Source organism: Scyliorhinus torazame, chromosome 7 (assembly GCF_047496885.1).
Source record: "Scyliorhinus torazame isolate Kashiwa2021f chromosome 7, sScyTor2.1, whole genome shotgun sequence".
Classification (NCBI taxonomy): domain Eukaryota; kingdom Metazoa; phylum Chordata; class Chondrichthyes; order Carcharhiniformes; family Scyliorhinidae; genus Scyliorhinus; species Scyliorhinus torazame.
This window is the reverse complement of record NC_092713.1, coordinates 168,324,403-168,348,324: the sequence shown is the minus strand read 5'-3', so window position 1 is coordinate 168,348,324 and position 23,922 is coordinate 168,324,403. Positions and strand designations below refer to the sequence as shown.

The window sequence follows — 23,922 nt, the reverse complement described above, 5'->3', positions numbered from 1 at the left end:
CCTCTTAACTTTTCTCCTAATTTTCCTTGTCGTTGAACCCATATCTTCATGTAACAACCTGCCGCGCCGCTTACCATTCATGTTTTTACTTCCCGTTTTATTCTTTTTAGTATTACTGGGCCTATTCACTGAGCTCCCCTCAGTCACTGTACCTTGTACTGTCGCCCTTTTTGATTTTTGACTATGACTTCTCTGCATTACACTTTCCCCCTTACTGCCTTTTGTTTCTGTCCCTGTTTTACTACCTTCCGACTTCCTGCATCGGTTCCCATCCCCCTGCCACATTAGTTCAAACCATCTTCAACAGCTCTAGCAAACACCCCCCCGGGACATCGGTTCCAGTCCTGCCCAGGTGCAGACCGTCCGGTTTGTACGGGTCCCACCTCCCCCAGAACCGGTTCCAATGCCCCAGGAATTTGAATCCCTCCCTCTTGCACCATCTCTCGAGCCACGCATTCATCCTATCTATCCTGACATTCCTACTCTGACTAGCTCGTGGCATTGGTAGCAATCCTGAGATTACTACCTTTGAGGTCGTACTTTTTATTTTAACTCCTAACTCCCTGAATTCAGCTTGTAGGACCTCGTCCCACTTTTTACCTATATCATTGGTGCCTATGTGCACCACGACAGCTGGCTGTTCACCCCCCCCCCCCCCCCCCCCCCCCAAAGAATGTCCTGCAGCCGCTCAGAGGCATCCTTGACCCTTGCACAAGTGAGGCAACATAGCATCCTGGAGTCTCGATTGTGTCCGCAGAACCGCCTGTCTATTACCCTTCCGATTGAGTCCCCTATCACTATAGCCCTGCCATTCTTCTTCCTGCCCTGCTGCGCAGCAGAGCCAGCCATGGTGCCATAAACCTGGCTGCTGCTGCCTTCCCCTGGTGAGTCATCTCCCTCAACAGCATTCAAGGCGGTATATCTGTTTTGCAGGGAGATGACCGCAGGGGACACCTGCACTGCCTTCCTACTCTTGCTCTGTCTTTTGGTCACCCATTTTCTATCTCCCTCAGTAACTTTCACCTGCCGTGTGACCAACTCGCTAAACGTGCTATCCACAATGTCCTCAGCATCGCGGATGCTCCAAAGTGAGTCCATAGCTGCTCCGGAGCCGTCAAGCAGTCTAACAGGAGCGGCAACTGGACACACGTCTTGCACGTGAAGGAGCCAGGGACAGTGGACGTGACCCTGAGCTCCCACATCGCACACGAGGAGCATGACACGGGCCTGGGATCTCCTGCCATGTCTTAAACCTTAGGTTAACTTATACAACGACAATTCCAAAAAATGAAAGAAAAAATAAATAAATAAATTAGACAATGAATAGAAAAACTACTTACCAGTCATTTACCAGGGTAAAAAGCACCTCCTCCCCTTCGAATTCCCACCGAGCTTCAAATTCCCAAACTCATTCTTTGTTGTGTCTCACTCTGGCTGTGTCTTCTCTGGCTCACTGGGAGAACTCTGGCTCACTGGGAGAGGAGGTGAGTGTGAGAGAGGAGGTGAGTGTGAGAGAGGAGGTGAGCGTGAGAGAGGAGGTGAGCGTGAGAGAGGAGGTGAGCGTGAGAGAGGAGGTGAGCGTGAGAGAGGAGGTGAGCGTGAGAGAGGAGGTGAGCGTGAGAGAGGAGGCGTGCCTGAGAGAGGAGGCGAGCCTGAGAGAGGAGGCGAGCCTGAGAGAGGAGGCGAGCCTGAGAGAGGAGGCGAGCCTGAGAGAGGAGGCGAGCCTGAGAGAGGAGGCGAGCCTGAGAGAGGAAGCGAGCCTGAGAGAGGAGGGGAGCGTGAGAGAGGAGGGGAGCGTGAGAGAGGAGGGGAGCGTGAGAGAGGAGGGGAGCGTGAGAGAGGAGGGGAGCGTGAGACAGGAGGGGAGCGTGAGACAGGAGGGGAGCGTGAGAGAGGAGGCGAGCATGAGAGGAGGCGAGCGTGAGAGAGGTGGCGAGCGTGAGAGAGGAGGCGACCGCGTGAGAGCGAGGAGGCGAGCGCGTGAGAGCGAGGAGGCGAGCGCGTGAGAGCGAGGAGGCGAGCGTGAGAGAGGAGGCGAGCGTGAGAGAGGAGGCGAGCGTGAGAGAGGAGGCGAGCGTGAGAGAGGAGGCGAGCGTGAGAGAGGAGGCGAGCGTGAGAGAGGAGGCGTGCCTGAGAGAGGAGGCGAGCCTGAGAGAGGAGGCGAGCCTGAGAGAGGAGGCGAGCCTGAGAGAGGAAGCGAGCCTGAGAGAGGAGGGGAGCGTGAGAGAGGAGGGGAGCGTGAGAGAGGAGGGGAGCGTGAGAGAGGAGGGGAGCGTGAGACAGGAGGGGAGCGTGAGACAGGAGGGGAGCGTGAGAGAGGAGGCGAGCATGAGAGGAGGCGAGCGTGAGAGAGGTGGCGAGCGTGAGAGAGGTGGCGAGCGTGAGAGAGGTGGCGAGCGTGAGAGGAGGCGAGCGCGTGAGAGCGAGGAGGCGAGCGCGTGAGAGCGAGGAGGCGAGCGTGAGAGAGGAGGCGAGCGTGAGAGAGGAGGCGAGAGCGAGGAGGCGCACGCGGGGGAGAGACTGTGTGTGAGAGTGAATGGTGTGGTTGTGTGTAAGGCGTGTTGGGGGGTGTTTGAATGAGTGAGGTTGTGTTTGTGAGTGAGGGTGAGGTTGTGTTTGTGAGTGAGTGTGAGGTTGTGTTTGTGTGTGTGAGTGTGTGTGATGGTGTGTGCGTGTTTGTGAGTGAGTGTGAGGGTGTGTGTGTGTAAATGATTGTGAGGGTGTTTGAGTGTGTGTTTGTGAATGATTGCGAGGGTGTTTGTGCGAATGAGGGTGTGTGTGTTTGTGAGGATGTGGCTGTGTGTGTAGAGGATGTGTGTGAATGAGGAGATAGATGCGAGCATGTGTGTGATTGTGAGGGGGGTCATGAGCGTTTGCATACATGTGAGAGACGTGTGTGCACATGCATGTGAGAGACAAGCATGTGTGTGCGTATGTGAGAGACATGAGCGTGTGTATGCGATTATTCGACAAACGAGCGTGTTTTCTGTGCGCGCACCTGAGAGAGACATGTGTGTTTGTGCACATGAGAGAGACAAGAGTGTGTGCGCGCGCATGTGAGAGAGACATGAGCATGTGTGTGCATGTGAAAGTGACATGAGCCTGTGTATGCATGTGAGACTGACATGAGCGTGTGTGTGAGCGACGTGAGAGAGTGACATGAGCATGTGTATGTGTGCATGTGGGAAAGACATGAGCGTGTGTGCATGCGAGAGCGACATGAGCATGTGTGTGCATGTGAAAGTGACATGAGCCTGTGTATGCATGTGAGAGCGACATGAGCTTGTGTGTGTATATGAGAGACAAATGAGCGTATGTGTGTGCATGTGAGAGTGACATGAGCGTCTGTGTGTGGTTGTGAGAGCGACGTGAGCTAGTGTGCGCATGTGAGTGATATGAGCGTGTGAGCGACATGAGCGTGTGTGCATGTGAGAGACATGAGCGTGTGTGCATGTGAGAGACATGAGCGTCTGTGTGCATGAGACATGAATGTGTGTGTGTGCATGTTAGAGAGACATGAGCGCGTGTGTGTGCATGTGGGAAAGACCTGAGTGTGTGTGTGCATGAGAGACATGAGTTGTGTGTCGCATGTGTGAGCGACATGAGCATGTATGTGTGCATGAGTGACATGAGCGTGTGTGTGCATGTGATTGACATGCATGTGTGTGTGTATGTGAGAGATATAAACGCGTGTGTGTGTATATGTGAGAGACATGAGCGTGTATGTGCTTGTGAATGTGACAGATGTGAGTCTGTGTGTGTGAGGGAGAGAGAGATGTGTGTGTCCAATATTAGAATCAGCTTTCCAGCATCATTGCACCCATTAAAAATGGCTTATATTTTTTTATTCTTTTTAATTTTTGCCAGATTAATATGTACATAGATATAGCTAGAAAGGACTTGTTTTCATTTGATTTCTGTGTTCGCACCTATTTCGCTGCAAAAAAGGGGTATTGACATGGTGAAAATGCCTGAGGTTTCCTAATGCTCTTGAGAGGTCATTAGGTGTTCCACAGCTCCCAGTTTGGGAAAACCCTGCCTTAGAAAACAAACAAATGATCAGCCCCTTAGAAAGGTGCACTGTAATGTTAGTCTCTCTTTAAATATGCTCAAGGTACTTAGTATCTGGACATCCTTCATTTTAACAATACAGTTAACTTACTATTAACATCCCCAATGATTGTAATGTGCTGGATTTTGATCCTCAAAGACACAAATTCTAAGTCAGACATTGTTCTTCACTTTGACTCCAGCTGATTTGAAAACAGGCTTGGAGCAGCATATTCAGCCCTTCCCACCTCTCTGAATACAGATTGTTTACAGGAGCTGAGTTTCCACCATTCCACCTTGCTGCTTTGTCTCTAAACTGACCTCATTCTGCTGCACACCCCCAACTGCTCCTTCCACCCCCTGCTCTAGCGCACCTCCTGTGTAGTACGATTGCCCATGAGTCAGCAAGTCTTGAATTCAAGTCGAATTGCAGTCACTTGAGCCGCAATTCAGTGTGGGGGCCATGTCTGCCCCCTCAGTTGGACGTTGAAAACATCCCACAGCAATATTTGATGAACAGCAAGCGGGTCCTCCTTGGGTTCCTGGCCAGTGTTTATCCCTTGACCTTGAATGGCACTGGAGGATTTATTTTGATGTCCACATGGAAGAGCAGAGAGAACTTCAATTCACTACCTCAACAGAAGGGTGGCACCCCTCTCATTGCGGCACCTCTCTCATTGCGGCACCCCTCTCATTGCAGCACCCCTCTCATTGCGGAACCCCTCTCATTGCGGCACCCCTCTCATTGCGGCACCCCTCTCATTGCAGCACCCCTCTCATTGCGGCACCCCTCTCATTGCGGCACCCCTCTCATTGCGGCACCCCTCTCATTGCGGCACCCCTCTCATTGCGGCACCCCTCTCATTGCAGCACCTCTCTCATTGCGGCACCCCTCTCACTGCGGCACCCCTCTCACTGCGGCACCCCTCTCATTGCGGAACCCCTCTCATTGCGGCACCCCTCTCATTGCGGCACCCCTCTCATTGCGGCACTCCTCTCATTGCGGCACCCCTCTCATTGCGGCACTCCTATCATCGCGGCACCCCTCTCATTGCGGCACTCCTATCATCGCGGCACCCCTCTCATTGCGGCACCCCTCTCATTGCGGAACTCCTCTCATTGCGGCACTCCTCTCATTGCGGCACCCCTCTCATTGCGGCACTCCTCTCGTTGCGGCACTCCTCTCGTTGCGGCACCCCTCTCATTGCGGCACCCCTCTCATTGCGGCACCCCTCTCATTGCGGCACTCCTCTCATTGCGGCACTCCTCTCATTGCGGCACCCCTCTCATTGCGGCACTCCTCTCATTGCGGCACTCCTCTCATTGCGGCACCCCTCTCGTTGCGGCACTCCTCTCGTTGCGGCACTCCTCTCGTTGCGGCACCACTCTCATTGCGGCACCCCTCTCATTGCGGCACTCCTCTCATTGCGGCACCCCTCTCATTGCGGCACCCCTCTCATTGCGGCACCCCTCTCATTGCGGCACCCCTCTCATTGCGGCACCCCTCTCATTGCGGCACTCCTCTCATTGCGGCACTTCTCTCATTGCGGCACTCCTATCATCGCGGCACCCCTCTCATCGCGGCACCCCTCTCATCGCGGCACCCCTCTCATCGCGGCACCCCTCTCATCGCGGCACCCCTCTCATCGCGGCACCCCTCTCATTGCGGCACCCCTCTCATTGCGGCACCCCTCTCATTGCGGCACCCCTCTCATTGCGGCACCCCTCTCATTGCGGCACCCCTCTCATTGCGGCACCCCTCTCATTGCGGCACCCCTCTCATTGCGGCACCCCTCTCATTGCGGCACCCCTCTCATTGCGGCACCCCTCTCATTGCGGCACTCCTCTCATCGCGGCACTTCTCTCATTGCGGCACTCCTATCATCGCGGCACCCCTCTCATCGCGGCACCCCTCTCATCGCGGCACCCCTCTCATCGCGGCACCCCTCTCATCGCGGCACCCCTCTCATTGCGGCACCCCTCTCATTGCGGCACCCCTCTCATTGCGGCATCCCTCTCATTGCGGCATCCCTCTCATTGCGGCACTCCTCTCATTGCGGCACTCCTCTCATTGCGGCACCCCTCTCATTGCGGCACTCCTCTCATTACGGCACTTCTCTCATTGCGGCACTCCTATCATCGCGGCACTCTACTGGTACTGCACTAGGAAGTGCCAGCTGGATTGGAGTGTAGTTTGAAATCTCCACTTTATATCAGATAGCCATCGCTGACACCATGTAGCAGAATATGGTAACCATGTAATGTCAGATAGATTGAGGCATGGCGATATTTACTAATCCCGCCGCAACCACACCCCCCCCCCCTTTTCGTATCTGCTGACAGCTTAATTTTCCCCAAAGAAGTCGATAAATGGCTGCCACATCCGGGTGAACCCTAACGTCGATCCTCTCAGGGTGAACTTAATTTTCTCAAGCCTGAGAAACCCGGCCATGTCACTAACCCATACCCCCAATTCCGGGGGCTCCGAGTCCCTCCATGCGAATAAGACCCGTTTCCGGGCTACCAGGAGGCAAAGGCCAACACATCAGCCTCTCTCGTCCCCTGGACTCCCAGGTCTTCCAACACACCAAAAATCGCCACCTCTGGACTCGGAACCACTCGTACCTTCAATACCGTGGACGTGACATATTTTGTACACTTGTTAATGGTGTCTCTTTCCTCAGGCACAGCAATTTGACTGCCAGGCCCAAAGGACTGCCTGTCCTTGTCAGAAACGGTGTTCCAGAAGCACTCAGAGCAGAGGTTTGGCAACTGTTATCAGGTTGCCATGACAATCAAGCAATGCTGGAAAAGTACAGAAACCTGATCACTAAGGTAGGACCAGGATGAGTTTGACATTGTTATTGTTGGAGATAAGAGAGGCTGACTCTCGTGATTGAGGTTCCAAGAGGTCATGGAGCCGTTATTCTGGATACACGTATGTGAAACTGGTTGTCCTGTGCCCACATGTATGAAACCTGTGGTACACTGCCCACACATATGAAGCCTGTTGCACTGTGTCCATGCGTTAAGCCTGTTATACTGTGTGCACATCTGAGGCCTCCCTGTTACACTGTGCCCACACGTATGATGTCAGTTGTCCTGTGGCAACACATATGAAGCCGGTCGTACTGTGTCGACATGTGTGAAGTTGGCTGTACTGTGTTCACATGTGAAACAGTTGCCCTGTGTCCACATCTATGTAATCGGTGGTACTGTGTTCACCCATATGTAGCTGGTGGTACTGTGTTGACACGTGAAGCCGGTTGCACTGTGTTAATACGTATGAAACCGGTTGTGCTGTGTTGACACATGTGAAGCCAGTTGTTCCGCGTCCACACATGTGAAGCTGGTTATACCGTGTTCACGTGTAAATCCAGTTGTACTGTGTTTACACATGTGATGCTGGTTGTACCATGTTCACACATGTAAATCCAGTTATACTGTGTTGACCCATATGAAGTAGGTTGTACTCTGTTCATGCATGTGAAGCCAGTTGTATTGTGTTAACACGTGAAGCTGGTTGTACAGTGTTTAGTTGAGTAAATCCAGTTGTACTGTGTTGACACATGTGAAGCAGGTTGTTATCTGTTTGCGCGTGTAAAGCTGGTTTTACTGTGTTTACACATGTGAATCCGGTTGTACTGTGTTCACACGTGTGAAGCTAGTTGTACTGTGTTCACATGTGAAGCCGGTGTACTGTGTTGATACAGGTAGACAGATTTGCTCGGAACTTGATGCGAGATGAGAACATCTTGTGTTTGGTACTGTTATAGTGTGTTATTAATATACATCTTAGTTAAATCCATTGCTGATGTCATTAATAAGTGCTGTGATTTCATTAGTTGTTGTTACCTGTGTATATTTATATTTAACTGTCGTTAGTTCTAATTGGCTTCAGTTACCGTTATTCCGATGTTTAACTAGCTGCTTCTGTTTTTGAATCCATCCTGTATTTTAAACTTGGTTATTTTTATATATTAAAGAAGATTAACTTTATTTATTAACTTTATTAACAATGTGTTTTGACTACCTTTTTGTAGTCAAGTTACCACACCATTGGGCGATTAGTATATAAAAAATTGAGTTTCAGCCTGCTCAACACGAAGTTTTGCTAAGTTTACCAACAGAAAACACATTAGCAACACCATGCCTCTGCTTAGGTCAATCAGTGAGTTTGTGGAACAGAATGAAAACTGGTTGAATATTTAGAAAGATTGGAACACTTTTTCTTGGCAAATGGGATTGCAGATGAGTCTAGAAAGCTCTCAGTTCTACTGAGTGTGTTTGGGGGGCGAAGACTTACAAGCTAGTGCGAAATTTAGCTACACCATGGAAATCAGGAGCACATTTCATTTGCGGATTTAGTTTCACTCGTTCAGAATCATCACAATCCTTCGTATTTGTACAACGTTTCAAATTCCATAGTCATTTTCGTAAGACAGGACAATCTGTAGCTAATTTTGTTGCTGAATTGCGTCTGCTCTCTGGAAATTGCAAGTTTGGTACAGTTATTCCAGAAATGCTTCAGGACAGATTAATTTGTGGCATTAACGAGGACAGCATTCAGCGGCGTTTGCTGGGAGAAGGCACACTTAATTTTTTAAAAGGCTCCAGAAATTGCTCAGGGCATGGAAATAGCTGCCAATAATTGCAAAGTTATTCAGAAGGCAAATGGCGGCATGTCGGCAGATGCACTGCTTCAAGTAGAAAGAGAAGCTACAAATAAAAAGGTGAAGGCAGTGGAATGTTTTAGGTGTGGTGGGTTCCACGATGCGAATCATTGTAAGTTTATGAACGCTGTTTGTCACCAATGCAACCAGAAGGGGCATTTAACGAAGATGCTAAGAGAGAGACTGAGCAGGGAACTTCAAATGCAAGGAAGCCTCAGCTGACGGCGCATTGCTTGGAAAGCTCAGACCAGGCAAAGGAGCACTATTACGACATGTTTAATATGAGTGAGAGGCATGCAGAACCTATTTATGCTTCAGTGGAGGTCAGTGGACAGAAAATCAAAAGGTGGACACAGGAAACTCTGCATCAGTAATCAGTGAGGAGACCTTCAGGAAGATTTGGGGCTTTAAGCAGGAACCAGCCCTTATTTAGGCAGGAATCAACCTTTGGACATACACCAGCGAGACTATACCATTGATTGGAGCATTTGAGGTAGACACTGCATATATTAGCCAAGAAGAAAGCATGGCTCTTCGATATGGATATGGGCCTCGTCTACTAGGATGTGACTGGGTCAGGGAAATTCTGTTGAACTGGGGTGAGATGACATACAGAAAAGTGACAGAGGACATCATTCTGAAATATCCTGAAGTTTTCAAAGACTAACTGGGTACATTGCGGGGCACAACAGTTAAATTGTTCGTAGGACCTCAGGCTACTTCTCGCTTTTTCAAATCGCGACAGTGCCCTAGGCCATGAAAGGCAAAGTGGAGGAGGAATTGGAGCGGCTGCAAAGACTCGGATAGATTGAGCCCATTCAATTTTCACGTTGGGCAGCTCCGATTGTTCTTGTTCTGGAAAGTGATGGTACTGTGCACAAATGTGGGGATTACAAACGTACCATTAATCAGGTTTCCAAGCTGGCCACCTACCCATTGCTGCGGGTAGAAGATCTGTTTTCAACCCCTGCAGCAGGCTGGTGGGGCTGATAAGAAGTAAAGGGTGGAGGGGTGGGTCTGCATCCGGACCTTGGAGGATTGTTTGTTTGCTTTCTGTGTTTGATGTTATTGTTTTGAGAACTTATGTTAAGAGTGTGGGCAAGGGAATCCAGCAGGTGGTAGGATACTGGGCACTGGGGGCGGGAGCTGCTAGGCGAGCTGGGAGAGCTGGTTCACGGGAGCAAAGTGAGGGGAGAGCTGAAGAGAGATGGAGTAGGGGGGTGGGAGGGGTCTGCTGACGACTCGGGAACTATTAGGAGGTTGGAGACCAGATGGCGGTGGCGGGCCAGGGAAATGTGGGACATGGGCTAAGGGCTGGCCTAGGAAAGGTCATGGCTGATCGACAGAAGAGGGGGAAAGAGCCCCCCCGACCAGACTGGTTACGTGGAATGTTCGGGGACCGAATGGGCCGGTCAAAAGGGCCCGTGTGTTTGCACACTTGAGACAGCTAAAAGCGGATGTGGCCACGTTACAGGAGACACCCTTGAAGCTGGGAGACCAGGTTAGATTGAAGAAGGGATGGGTCGGACAGGTATTCCATTCGGAACTGGACTTTAAAACAAAGGGGGGTGGCCATCCTGATTAACAAAAGAACATCGAACATAGACCATTACAGCGCAGTACAGGCCCTTCGGCCCTCGATGTTGCGCCGACCTGTGAAACCACTCTAAAGCCCATCTACACTATTCTCTTATCGTCCATAGGTCTATCCAATGACCATTTGAATGCCCTTAGTGTTGGCGAGTCCACTACTGTTGCAGGCAGGGCATTCCACGCCCTAGCTACTCTCTGAGTAAAGAACCTACCTCTGACATCTGTCTTATATCTATCTCCCCTCAATTTAAAGCTATGAGCCCTCGTGCTAGACATCACCATCCGAGGAAAAAGGCTCTCACTGTCCACCCTATCCAATCCTCTGATCATCTTGCATGCCTCAATTAAGTCACCTCTTAACCTTCTTCTCTCTAACGAAAACAGCCTCAAGTCCCTCAGCCTTTCCTCATAAGATCTTCCCTCCATACCATGCAACATTCTGGTAAATCTCCTCTGCACCCTTTCCAATGCTTCCACATCCTTCCTATAATGCGGCGACCAGAATTGCACGCAATACTCCAAATGCGGCCGCACCAGAGTTTTGTACAGCTGCAACATGACCTCATGGCTCCGAAACTCAATCCCTCTATCAATAAAAGCTAACACACCGTACGCCTTTCTAACAATCCTCTCAACCTGGGTGGCAACTTTCAGGGATCTATGTACATGGACACCGAGATCTCTCTGCTCATCCACACTGCCAAGAATCTTACCATTAGCCCAGTACTCTGTCTTCCTGTTATTCCTTCCAAAATGAATCACCTCACACTTTTCTGCATTAAACTCCATTTGCCACCTCTCAGCCCAGCGCTGCAGCTTATCTATGTCCCTCTGTAACCTGTAACATCCTTCCGCACTGTCCACAACTCCACCGACTTTAGTGTCATCTGCAAATTTACTCACCCATCCTTCTACACCCTCCTCCAGGTCATTTATAAAAATGACAAACAGCAGTGGCCCCAAAACAGATCCTTGTGGTACACCACTAGTAACTGGACTCCAGTCTGAACATTTCCCATCAACCACCACCCTTTGTCTTCTTCCAGCTAGCCAATTTCTGATCCAGACTGCTAAATCACCCTGAATCCCATGCCTCCGTATTTTCTGCAGTAGCCTACCGTGGGGAACCTTATCAAATGCTTTACTGAAATCCATATACACCACATCAACTGCTTTACCCTCATCCACCTGTTTGGTCACCTTCTCAAAAAACTCAATAAGGTTTGTGAGGCACGACCTACCCTTCACAAAATCGTGTTCACTATCGCTAATCAAATTATTCCTTTCCAGATGATTATACATCCTATCTCTTCTAAACCTTTCCAATATTTTGCCTACAACAGAAGTAAGGCTCACTGGTCTATAGTTACCGGGGTTGTCTCTACTCCCCTTCTTGAACAAGGGGACAACATTTGCTATCCTCCAGTCTTCTGGCACTATTCCTGTAGACAAAGATGACTTAAAGATCAAAGCCAAAGACTCATCAATCTCCTCCCTAGCTTCCCAGAGAATCCTAGGATAAATCCCATCCGGCCAGGGGATTTATCTATTTTCACACTTTCCAGAATTGCTAACACCTCCTCCTTATGAACGTCAAGCCCTTCTAGTCTCCTAGCCTGAATCTCAGTATTCTCCTCGACAACATTGTCTTTTTCCTGTGTGAACACTGATGAAAAATATTCATTTAGCACCTCTCCTATCTCCTCGGACTCCAAGCACAACTTCCCACTACTGTCCTTGACTGGCTCTACTTTTACCCTAGTCATTCGTTTATTCCTGACATATCTATAGAAAGCTTTAGGGTTATTTCATAGATTTCATAGAATTTACAGTGCAGAAGGAGGCCATTCGGCCCATCGAGTCTGCACCGGCTCTTGGAAAGAGCACCCTACCCAAGGTCCACACCTCCACCCTATCCCCACAACCCAACAACCCCACCCAACACTAAGGGCAATTTTGGACACTAAGGGCAATTTATCATGGCCAATCCACCTAACCTGCACATCTTTGGATTGTGGGAGGAACCCGGAGCACCCGGAGGAAACCCACGCACACACGGGGAGGATGTGCAGACTCCGCACAGACAGTGACCCGAGCCAGAATCGAACCGGGGACCCTGGAGCTGTGAAGCAATTGTGCTACCCACAATGCTACCTGCCAAAGACTTCTCATGTCCCCTCCTGGCTCTTTTAGCTCTCTCTTTAGGTCCTTCCTAGCTAACTTGTAACTCTCGAGCGCCCTAACTGAACCTTCATGTCTCATCTTTACATAAGCCTCCTTCTTCCTCTTGACAAGTGTTTCGACTGCTTTAGTAAACCACGGTTCCCTTGCTCGACCACTTCCTCCCTGCCTGACAGGTACATACTTATCAAGGACGCGCAGTAGCTGTTCCTTGAACAAGCTCCACGTTTCCATTGTGCCCATCCCCTGCAGTTTTCCTCTCCATCCGATGCATCCTAAGTCTTGCCTCATCGCATCATAATTGCCTTAACCCCAGATATAACTCTTGCCCTGCGGTTAATACCTATCCCTTTCCATCACTAAAGTAAACGTAATCGAATTGTGGTCACTATCACCAAAGTGCTCACCTACCTCCAAATCTAACACCTGTCCTGGTTCATTACCCAGTACCAAATCCAATATGGCCTCGCCTCTCATTGGCCTATCTACATACTGTGTCAGGAAACCCTCCTGCACACATTTGACAAAAACGGATCCATCTAAAGTACTCGAACTATAGCGTTTCCAGTCAATATTTGGAAAGTTAAAGTCCCCCATAACAACTACCCTGTTGCTTTCGCTCCTATCCAGAATCATCTTTGCAATCCTTTCCTCTACATCTCTGGAACTTTTCGAAGGCCTATAGAAAACCCCTAACAGGGTGACCTCTCCTTTCCTGTTTCTAACCTCAGCCCATACTACCTCAGTAGGCGAGTCCTCATCAAACGTCCTTTCTACCACCGTGATACTGTCCTTGACTAACAATGCCACCGCTCCCCCTCTTTTACCCCCTTCCCTGAGCTTACTGAAATATCTAAACCCCGGCACCTGCAACAACCATTCCGGTCCCTGCTCTATCCATGTCTCTGAAATGGCCACAACATCGAAGTCCCAGGTACCAACCCATGCCGCAAGTTCACCCACCTTATTCCGGATGCTCCTGGCATTGAAGAAAACACACTTTAAACCACCTTCCTGCCTGCCGGTACGCTCCTGCAACTTTGAAACCTTACTCATGACCTCACTACTCTCAACCTCCTGTATACTGGAGCTACAATTCAGGTTCCCAAGCCCCTGCTGAACTAGTTTAAACACTCCCGCAGAGCATTAGCATTTGACATTTGAGGTGGGGGATAGAGGCAGACCCAGGAGGCAGATTTATTATGGTAGGCGGGAAACTGGAGGGAATGGCAGTGATGTTGGTAAACATATATGCCCCCAACGGGGATGATGTCGCGTTTGTCAGGAAGGTGCTGGGAAAGATCCCTGACCTTGACTCGCACCGGTTGGTTATGGGGGTGACTTCAACACGGTCCTGGATCCGAGAATGGATCGGCCGAGTTCTAGGTCAGGGAAAGTATCAGCAATGGCGAACGAACTGCGGCGTTTATGGAGCGCATGGGAGGGGTTGATCCGTGGAGATTCGGGAGGCCAAGGAGCAATGAATATTCGTTCTACTCCAATGTGCACAAGGTATACTCCAGGATAGATTTCTTTGTACTGGATAAAACACTGTTGGCGGGGGTGAAATCCTGGAGATACTAGGAGAATATGGGCAATTTTCAGGCTACAAGTTAAATATGGGAAAGAGCGTGATGTTCGTGATCCAGGCCTGGGGGCAGGAAAGGAGACAGAAGGAGCTACCTTTTAAAGTGGTTGAGAGGAGTTTTAGGTATCTGGGGATTCAAGTGGCCAAGGATTGGGGGCAGCTTCACAAGTTAAATCTGGGCAAAGCGGTCGATCAAATGAAAAGGGACTTCTGCAGATGGGACATGCTCCCGCTGACGCTGGTGGGAGGGTCCAGATGGTAAAGATGAAGCTCCTTCTGTGACTGCTCTTCTCTTTTCAAGAACTCCCGATTTTTGTCCCAAGGGCTTTTTTCAGGAAAATGAACTTGCCGATATCGGGTTTTGTGTGGGCGGGCAAAACCCCGAGAATAAAGAGGGCACTCCTGGAACGGGTCGCGGAGAGGGGGGCCTGGCCCTCCCGAGCTTTATTAATTATTACTGGGCTGCCAACACATTGATGGTCAGGAAGTGGGTAGTGGGGGAGAAGTCGGATTGGGAGCAAGTGGAAGCAACATCCTGCAAGGGTACGAATTTGGAGGCTTTACTAACGGCGCCTCTGCCGTTCTCACCGGCTCGGTACTATGCAAGCCCTGTAGTGGTGGCAGCCCTAAGGGTGTGGGGGCAATGGAGGCAGCACATGAGACTGGAGGGGGCGTCAGTGTGGTCACCGATCTGTGACAAACACTGGTTTGCCCCAGGGGGGATGGATGGGGGCTTTAAGAGATGACAGCCAGCAGGTATTGAAGGATTTGGGGACCCATTCATCCAGGAAGGCTTTGGAGGCATTAGAGGAGGAGTTTGAGCTGCCGGTGGGAACGGGTTTCGGTACCTTTAAGTGCGGGACTTTGTCCGGAGGCCGGTTGCAAGCTTTCCTCGCTTCCCCCTGAGGGGACTACAGGATAAGGTGATGTAAAAAACAGGGGTTGGAGAGGGGAGGGTTTCAGAGATATACAAGGAATTGACGGAGAGGGAAGGGCCCCTATCAGGAAGGTGACGAGGAAGTGGGAAGAGGAGCTGGGAGGAGAGCTGGAAATTGAACTGTGGGGAAAAAACCTTGAAGAGAGTCAATTCATCCTCGTCGTGTGCCAGACCTAGCTTGATCGAGTTCAAGGTGGTCCACAGGGCCCACATGAGAGTAGCCAGGATGAGCAGGTTCTTTGAGGAGGTAGAGGATAGATCTGGGTGGTGTGGGGGTAGCCCGGCTAACCATGTGCATATGTTCTGGACATGTCTGAAATTGAGGGGATTCTGGCAGGGATTTGCGGACGTTATGTCAGATGTTCTGGAAGGTAGGGTAACTCCGAGTCCAGAACTGGCAATATTTGGGGTATCGGAAGATCCGGGGGCTAGTGTCTTGGCCTTCTCCTCCCTGGTGGCCCGGAGACGGATTTTGCTGGGATGGAGGGACTCAGAGACCCCGAAATCAGGAGCGTGGGTCAGCGATATGGCAGGGTTTCTCAGCCTGGAAAAACATCAAGTTCGTCTTGAGAGGATCAATTCAGGGGTTTGCCCAGAGATGGTAACCGTTCATCGATTTCTTCAAGGAAAGTTGAATTTCTAAAAAAAAATGATCAGTACTGAACGTGTGCAGTCTACAAATGTTCACATGGAGGTATGTCCCATGTATATTGCAATTTTTTACGCTGAATAGAAGAGTTATTTAAAATTAGTGCTCCTAAACCGAAGACGTGCAGGTTTGGTGGATTGGGAGTGTCCAAAAAGGTTAGGAGGTGTTATTGGGTTATGGGGATAGGGTGGAAGTGAGGGCTTAAATGGGTCGGTGCAGACTCGATGGGCCAAATGGCCTCCTTCTGCACTGTATGTTCTATGTAAAATCAAGGGAGCAGACAATGAGCTGTGTTGGCACTTGGCTTGTTTAGCAGGACTGTGTTGTTTCAGAAATGGGTGACCCTATTCAATGGTGCCCACAAAAAGATTTAAACATATACAGTGATGCAGACACTTGCATTTAATTAGTAAAATACGATCGAAGCGTAAGGAATCAAGTGTGGTGTGCCCATTTCTGTATTTGATAGTGTGTGTGTACATGTGGGTGGGCTTGTCAGCCATGTTAGGTTTGCGTGCACGAGGGCTGCAACACCAGTGGTATACATACATTCAGGCTGTGTGACATGTTGTTCCTTTGAGGCTGTTTCGGCATTAGCTGGACATCCACGGTGTGTTGGTTCTGCTCCTCTCCTGGGGGCTTATTTGCGCTGCTATGATGGTGATATCGAGAATCTGCCCCCCTCCCTCACGCCCTGCTTGTCCCTTGTTAACACCTGTCTTATACCTCGGTTGTCGCACTTTCCAACCACCTCCCTCACTTTGTGTATTTCTGGGTATTGCTTTGCCATATAGTTAATTATGGAGCACAGGGTGGGAAGGTTGGGTATCTGGTGCAGAGTGTAACTGGATTGTGAAGATGGTGCTGTTCTTTGTGTTGGGTGGGGCACAGTGTGTTTGCTAATCACTATAAGGGTCGTGGTGCATGCACAGTTTTGACGTGCAACCCTTTCCCATTACAAGTTGATGTGACAGGCTGCTGGTGACTGTGACCATCCTGATGATTGGCTTTAGCTTCCAGTTCATTGACTGTAATGTGTGAGGATGGTGGTGTTTGAAACGTTTGCAGGGAGAGCATTCCTTTGTACATTGAGTTGGACTCACCCTGCCTTAATCCTTGAACTCCAAACTCCACTGTGCTCACACTGTGTGCCATTCAGAATTATTTTTGGAATCATTTGTTTATCAGTTGACCCTTTGAACCTTTTCTCATCATTGTCACTGTGTTATCAGATCTCTTCCCCGTTAATTTGCCCTTGGTAAGTATGTCCCATCCACACTGAGCATCTCTATTGACCAGCTTCCCCATGTTAAGCTTAACCTTGTTAAGGATTGAATTCTTGACCCTACACTTGGATATTTATTTTCATTGTATAAATCTATTATTCAGTATTTAAGTGGTGTGGGGGCTGATATTATAGTCAGTTTGGATGTTTGTCTGAGTTAGTGAGATCTGTTCCAGCTTGCCTTTATTTCTGTATCTGTACTTGTCTTTGGGGACTGAGCCGGGAGGGGTTGCTTCTTGTATGTTTGAATCAGGCCCACATTTGCATTGTGTTAACTTCCATACGCAATGGTATTACAGTTTGAGACTGGCGTCTCCTCTCAGGCTTAAGGATTTGCTATTAGCTTTTAATGCTGGTGTGGTTATTGAATTTGAGTAATCTGTTTTACAGGAAAGACCTAAGAATATAGCTTCTGCCTGTGTATGACTGAGCACTAAGCTCTAACAATCTCAGCTTAATTGGAGTTTGAAGTCTTAACTCTGTTTTTTTGCAAGTATCATTAGAATGAACACTATTCAGTTTGCAACTTTGGGAAGGAGTTAGATTTGCTTCAGATTATTTGATCATTATTACAATGGTGTGTGGGGGATCTTGCTGTGTACAAAATGGCTGCCATGTTTCCTTGATTACACCAGTAACTACATTTCAAAAAGTACTTGATTGGCTATAATGTGCTTTGAGATGCCTGAGGCTGACAGATGCTTCAGAAATGCAAGTTGTTGTTCTTCAGGGGTGAATGTTGATCCTTTTTCACTCAAGCCAAGATACTTGTATACCTACTTTGTAACCGATGTTTCGGAGCACGTGGACCCAACACCAAGTGTAACGCAAAGGAGCCACCATTTTGAGATAGATTTTCCGACTGCTATCCTATTACATCTAATTGAGCTTCTGTGCCACATACTGATTCCCTCATCTCAATATGGCTTTACAGCTTCCTTCTGTTCTTGTAAAGAATTAACTATTCCTCCAACTTTGGTATGACTGCTCCCTCTAGGTTGTTATCCAAATCGTTAACAGGCACAATGAACAGAAGAGGCCCCACAACAGAACCATGTCAGACTAACCACTTAAGTCATTCTGGAAAACTGTCCTTCACCCCTGCTCTCTGTTTCCTTCCTTCCAATGGCATTTTAATTCAATTTGCTATCCTTCCCCTAATTCCATACCTCTTAGTCTCCTCTGGTCGATCTCATGCTTCCCTGAAGTCTATATAACTAATTACCTGTACATTAAATAATCACTGCATTAAAAAAAAAATGTAACTTTTTTTGGTGCAGAATACTTCAAACTACAACTACCTACCATCTGTTACAGTTAAGAACTCCATTGATGTTACCTGTGAGAGTGTCTCAAAACCCCAAAGGATAATTTGAAAAACTAGTTCTTGGTGGGTGTATATTTGTTTGGAATAAGGTGAGGAACAGTGTTCAACCCAGTGAGGACCAGTCCAGTCGTTGTGTAAACAATTAATAAAGAATATTTATTAAAGTAAAAGAAAAAAAACATGACAATACTAATATGCACTATGACACTTCTGTGTATTAATAACTAAACAGAGTGTTATCTGAAGTTACCTCTTGTTCCCAAAATACATCCACATTTCCTGAACTCACTGAGACGCCCATTTTCCCAAGCAACATCCAATTTTAGTAACTATAGGTCAAATCCAGTTATCAGTTTCCACACAATACCTCTTAGGTGACCAAGCCTGGAAAAACATTTCTTCCTGGTTCAGCGAAGGCCCAAAACAGTGTCTTTTAGAGGAAAATATCTGCAATCTGACATGGCTCTAAATGTTAGATGGAATGGCCTCCGTTGCTCGGATCATAAATGGAATTAGCTTGCCTGGCTGTTGGATGGAGAACTAGCCTCCTTCACCAATGCGGGTGCTATCTCTTTGATATTCCTGTCTACGTCTCTCAAATTCCTTGCCTTTCAAAGTTATAATTTGTATAGCCCTGCTGAACTCTGGCAAACAATGCTTCTGATATGGCCGATCACACCTCAATATTTCTAGACACCTGCTAATCTTGTTACTGGGCAAATTGCATCTCATTATTCCTCTAGACGCCTGCTAATCTGGTTACTTGTTTGTATTTTTCATCTCAAATTCACTGTTAACTGTGTTAATTTCTCAAATTCCGAACAGTTACCTCCTCAAAGATTACCGCTATGTTCGACGAGTCTGATCATCCTTTTTTAAATCTGTGTTGGTGTCTCATGTTGGGTAAAAAATGAATTGTAATAAGCCTGCACAATGCAGATATTTTTTCATGAAAGCACTTAAACCAGCCTGATTGAAGTTCAAGAGCAGGCAATGACTGATGTTCAGTACTTCTCTCTCTTCAGTCAAGGTGTTCAGCTGTCCTCTCTGATGAAATATTAATTGAGATGCCTGTTCTACAGATGGTGAACATTGTTCATTGCTAGCAGGCAGCATTGCTGCCCTTAGTTGACTTTGATAGTGCAAGTACTGATGAAAAGAGACACCTTTGAATCAAATAATTTTATGCAAGATCCTTCGTGTTAAATTGACTAAATCGAATTTCCACCTATGAGCATTATTATTATTGCTGATGTTGGACTGTAATTTGCTGCTGATAATGTAATGGTGTAAATAACTGGTGATTATAATGGTTAGCACTGTTGCTTCACAGCACCAGGGCCCCAGGTTCAATTCCCGCTTGAGTCACTGGCTGTGGGGAATCTGCACGTTCTCCCCGTGTCTGTGTGGGTTTCCTCCGGTTTCTTCCCACAAGTCCCGAAAGACATGCTTGTTAAGTGAATTGGACATTTTTAATTTTCCCTTAGTGTACCTGAACAGGTGCCGGAGTGTGGTGAATAGGGGATTTTTGCAGTAACATCATTGCAGTGTAATGAAAGCCTACTTGTGACAATAATAAAAGATTATTATGATTATTAGGTGTGACCCTAATAATTTTCACAAAGAAAACACTTAACTGGACTGTAACTACAACAAAGAACAAAGAAAAGTACAGCACAGGAACAGGCCCTTCGGCCCTCCAAGCCCGTGCTGACCATGCTGCCCGACTAAACTACAATCTTCTACACTTCTTGGGTCCGTATCCCTCTATTCCCATCCTATTCATGTATTTGTCAAGATGCCCCTTAAATGTCACTATCGTCCCTGCTTCCACCACCACCTCCGGTCGCGAGTTCCAGGCACCCACTACCCGCTGTGTAAAAAACTTGCCTCGTACATCTCCTCTAAACCTTGCCCCTCGCACCTTAAACCTATGCCCCCTAGTAATTGACCCCTTTACCCTGGGGAAAAGCCTCTGACTATCCACTCTGTCTATGCCCCTCATAATTTTGTAGACCTAGAATTTTGTAGAACATAATTTTGTAGAACTAGAAAGGGTAGATAGTGTAACTCTGTGAGTGGCAGTGAACGAGTGTGGCCCTGTGACTCATAAGGAGCAGTAGTGCCCTGCCCAACTTTCCATTCAATGGGCTCACAATTAAAGAATGATAAAGAGTGATTCTGGAAAGATGTTTAGTGCCCACTCGACTGTCCCAAAGGGGCTCCATGTAAGAGCGAAGAATGAAACTACTTTTATTTCTAAAGGACCTTTCACATCCTCAGGATGTCCAAAAGCACTTTCCAGCGAATGGGGTACTTCTTGAAGTGTAAACACTGATATGATATAGGACTTTGTGCACAGCAAGTTCCCACACACAGCAATCTGGTAATCATGTGTGGTTTCTCAAGGGAAAAATATTGGCCAGATCACCAGGGAGAACTCATCAGCTCTGTTTTCAAATAATAGCACAGGTTTTTTTTATATCCTCCAGAAAGAGCAGATGGGGTCTGGTTTTGTCTGAAAGACGACACCTCTGACAGTGCAACATTCCCTCAGTACTGCACTGAAGTGTCGGTTTAGATTTTCTGCTCAAGCCTCTGACTCTAAGATGGGAATGCTACCCACTGACAACACCAGGAAGGAGTAAAGGAGAAAAGAAATTGGGGGTGCGAAGGCCTACTGCTGTAGGACCACGCCAATCTTATTGAAGGAAAGATTTTTGGGCAGTTTGTTGCAGCAAAATCCTGCACTTTGTGGTTAGGAAGAAAAATGGATAAAATAAGGATTGGATACGTCCCGATGAAAAGGTTTGTACCATTGGCCTTGTAGAGAATTTGTTTCCTGAGTTCCATTTAAAGCAGTTCAAACTTTTAATTTATCTGTGATGATGTTTGAGTTTGGAATAAGAATTAAGATTACTGGGTGCAAACATAGAAAGAGTTCTGTTGTTGGAAGTTTACATATGGATACGCTCCAAGTGCCATGGTTTTCTGAGCCAGCGCGAGGATTATTATCACTCAGCAAAGCTGTGTTTGTGTTACTTTGACAGTTTTATTACCTGCATTCATCTCTCCCAGGAAGGAGAGGAGTGCACCATTCTGTCAGAAGTGCTGCTGCATCCTTGGTGTGTGAGTTATGAGGGCAGACAGGGTAATAATAATGAGTGTGATATGAACACTGTGATTAATATACTAATAAGTGATGTTTATTATATTTTACGGCAGCTTTCTGCGGTATATCTTACTAACTTGTGATCCTCAATTCATCAACTGGGATACTCTTTGATAAGAATCTTATCTCTTTCAGTTAGTCAGGTAGACTGAACTTAAGAATTGAATTTTCTTTAAATAAACTATCCTTTAATCATGTTTTGATCATGTAAAAGATAAAAGTGGCCTTTGTTTTAAGTGGCTCTCCCAGTGATATAGTTCTCGGTGAGTTTAAACAATGCTGTTGTGTGAGGCGGAGTCTCATACATACGGTGGAAGCAGAGTCTTTAAATATTTTTAAGGCAGAGATGCATAGATTGTTGATGAACGAGGAGGTAAAAGGTTATCGGGGGGTCAGCAGGAATGTGGGGTTGAGATTACAATCAGATCAACTATATCTTAATGAATGGCGGAGCAGACTCAAGGGGCCAAGTGGCCTCTTTTCGTATGAAAGGATTTAGAAAGAAGCTTGTGAGATGCGTCCCGTCAGAAATGTCATCAAACGAAGCACACATTAAACTGTTCATTTCACAATCTCAGGGCATCTGAATGTACTTCACTGGCTTTGAAGTACCTTTGAAGTGTAGTTACTCGTGTAATTTAGGAATGGCAGCAACAAATTTGCTTTAGTCATGTTGCTTCAGGGATAAATATCGGCTAGGAGACTGAATAACTCCTTACAACTAGCGCGATTGGAAACTTTACATCCACTTGAGGGGACCGGTGTGCATCAGTTTATCATCACCTCTGACAGTTCAACGTTTCCTTAGTACTGCACTCGCTAAGTGTCAGTCTAGATTATGTGCTCAAATCTCCAGAATAGGATTTCAACTTGCAATCTTCTGACTCTGAGACAAGAATGTTACCTACTGAGAATACAATTGCAGCCTTGTAGCTCATAAAATGCTGGCTTGCACTGTGATGGTCAACTCTGTATTAAGCAGCAGTTGACCTGGCTCAGGAGCTCCATTCTGGCATGGCAGTTTCTGCCACGTCTGCGGCAGAGAAAGACAGTAGACTGAGAAGGTGCATGATTGCTGGCCTCTGCTTTTGCTGGACCCTCTTCTTGACCAGCTGAACTTTTCATGTTTGCTCACCTCTTCTAAACAGTCAGCCTTCAGGGGTCATGGCTATTAGTGACTGTCTCTCAATGTCAATGTTGCCATCTTCACATCTTGCTTGTATGCATCCTTGTAGTGGAGGAATGGATGTCCAAGAGGTTGTGGCCCAGCGGTCAATTCACTGTACAGAAGGTCATGGGGTATATGACCGTCAACCATCCAATCAATGTGGCTGAGCCAATGCAGATGTCATTGGATTGGTAATGAGTGTATGCTGATGGAATTATGTCACTCTAGATTCTCTGAGTGAGTGGCCTTGCCCTGACAAGAGGTGCCAAAGATATGTCAGACACAGTGAAGTTGGAAACTCTTCAGACCTATCTCCTGCCTGCCATATGTTGTCCACATTGCACAACTGTAAAGGTGTGTGCTGTAGAGGTAGACTTATAGTTTGGCGTTCTCAGTCAGGTTGCTACTGTTCCACATTCGTCAGCTTGAACATAACTGCAACTTTTGTGATGTGTGTGTTGATTTCAGCATCGGGTGACAGATTGTTGGCAATTATGGAGCTGGGATATGTGAAGCTATCTGCAACCTCCAGCGTCATATTATCAATGCTGATGGATGGTGCTATGGCAACATCCTGGACCATGACATTTATCTTCCTGATGCTGATGGTCAAAGCAAACTCTTTACTGAGAGTCTGTCCAGTTGTGCTCAACATGTTCCTCAGTATGGAATGCTAGTGCGGCATCATTAATCTCTGATGAGACCTTGACGAACCTTTGACTTGGATCTCAGGAAAACATGGAATGCAAAGCAGTTGCCACTGGCTTGGCTGCACAAGCTGTTGGAAAGATGACTCATTTAGACATCAGTCCACCTTTGGGCTGCACCTAGAATTTTTTTTTTGCCAGGATTCACCCCCTTGTTTTTGTTGCAAAAGAAATAGATTGTAAATGCACATGGGTTGAATGCAACATTAACAGAGGTTTATTAAATAGGTTTTCACTGTACAAAGGCTGGCACTAGACTTAAGGGCAAAAGCCCCCAACGTAGCCAGTGACGTCACGCATGTCATAAGAGTCGGGTCTCAAAGAGACATTGCCCATTGGGTGGTACGGTGGCACAGTGGTTAGCACTGCTGCCTCACAGTGCTGAGGACCCGGTTTGATCATGGTCCCGGAGTCACTGTTCATGTGTAGTTTGCACATTCTCCCCGTGTTTGCGTGGGTCCCACCCCCACAACCCAAAGATGTGCGGGGTAGGTGGATTGGCAACGATTTGGGGAAAAAGTAATTGGGTACTCTAAATTTATTTTTTAAAGAAGAGACATTGCCCAGAACTGCAATAACCCACATATCTAAC

General features: G+C 47.6%; 1 protein-coding gene across 2 annotated transcripts in view; it reads left to right on the top strand.

Annotated features, from left to right (window-relative positions):
- The window catches only part of rabgap1l (RAB GTPase activating protein 1-like), a 934,074-nt gene that overhangs the window by 421,501 nt on the left and 488,651 nt on the right, over positions 1-23,922 (top strand). For both annotated transcript variants that reach the window (XM_072511773.1, XM_072511772.1), the window contains one exon: positions 6,735-6,885. In XM_072511773.1, the coding sequence (XP_072367874.1) occupies positions 6,735-6,885 (151 nt within the window). The remainder of the gene's footprint in view (positions 1-6,734; positions 6,886-23,922) is intronic.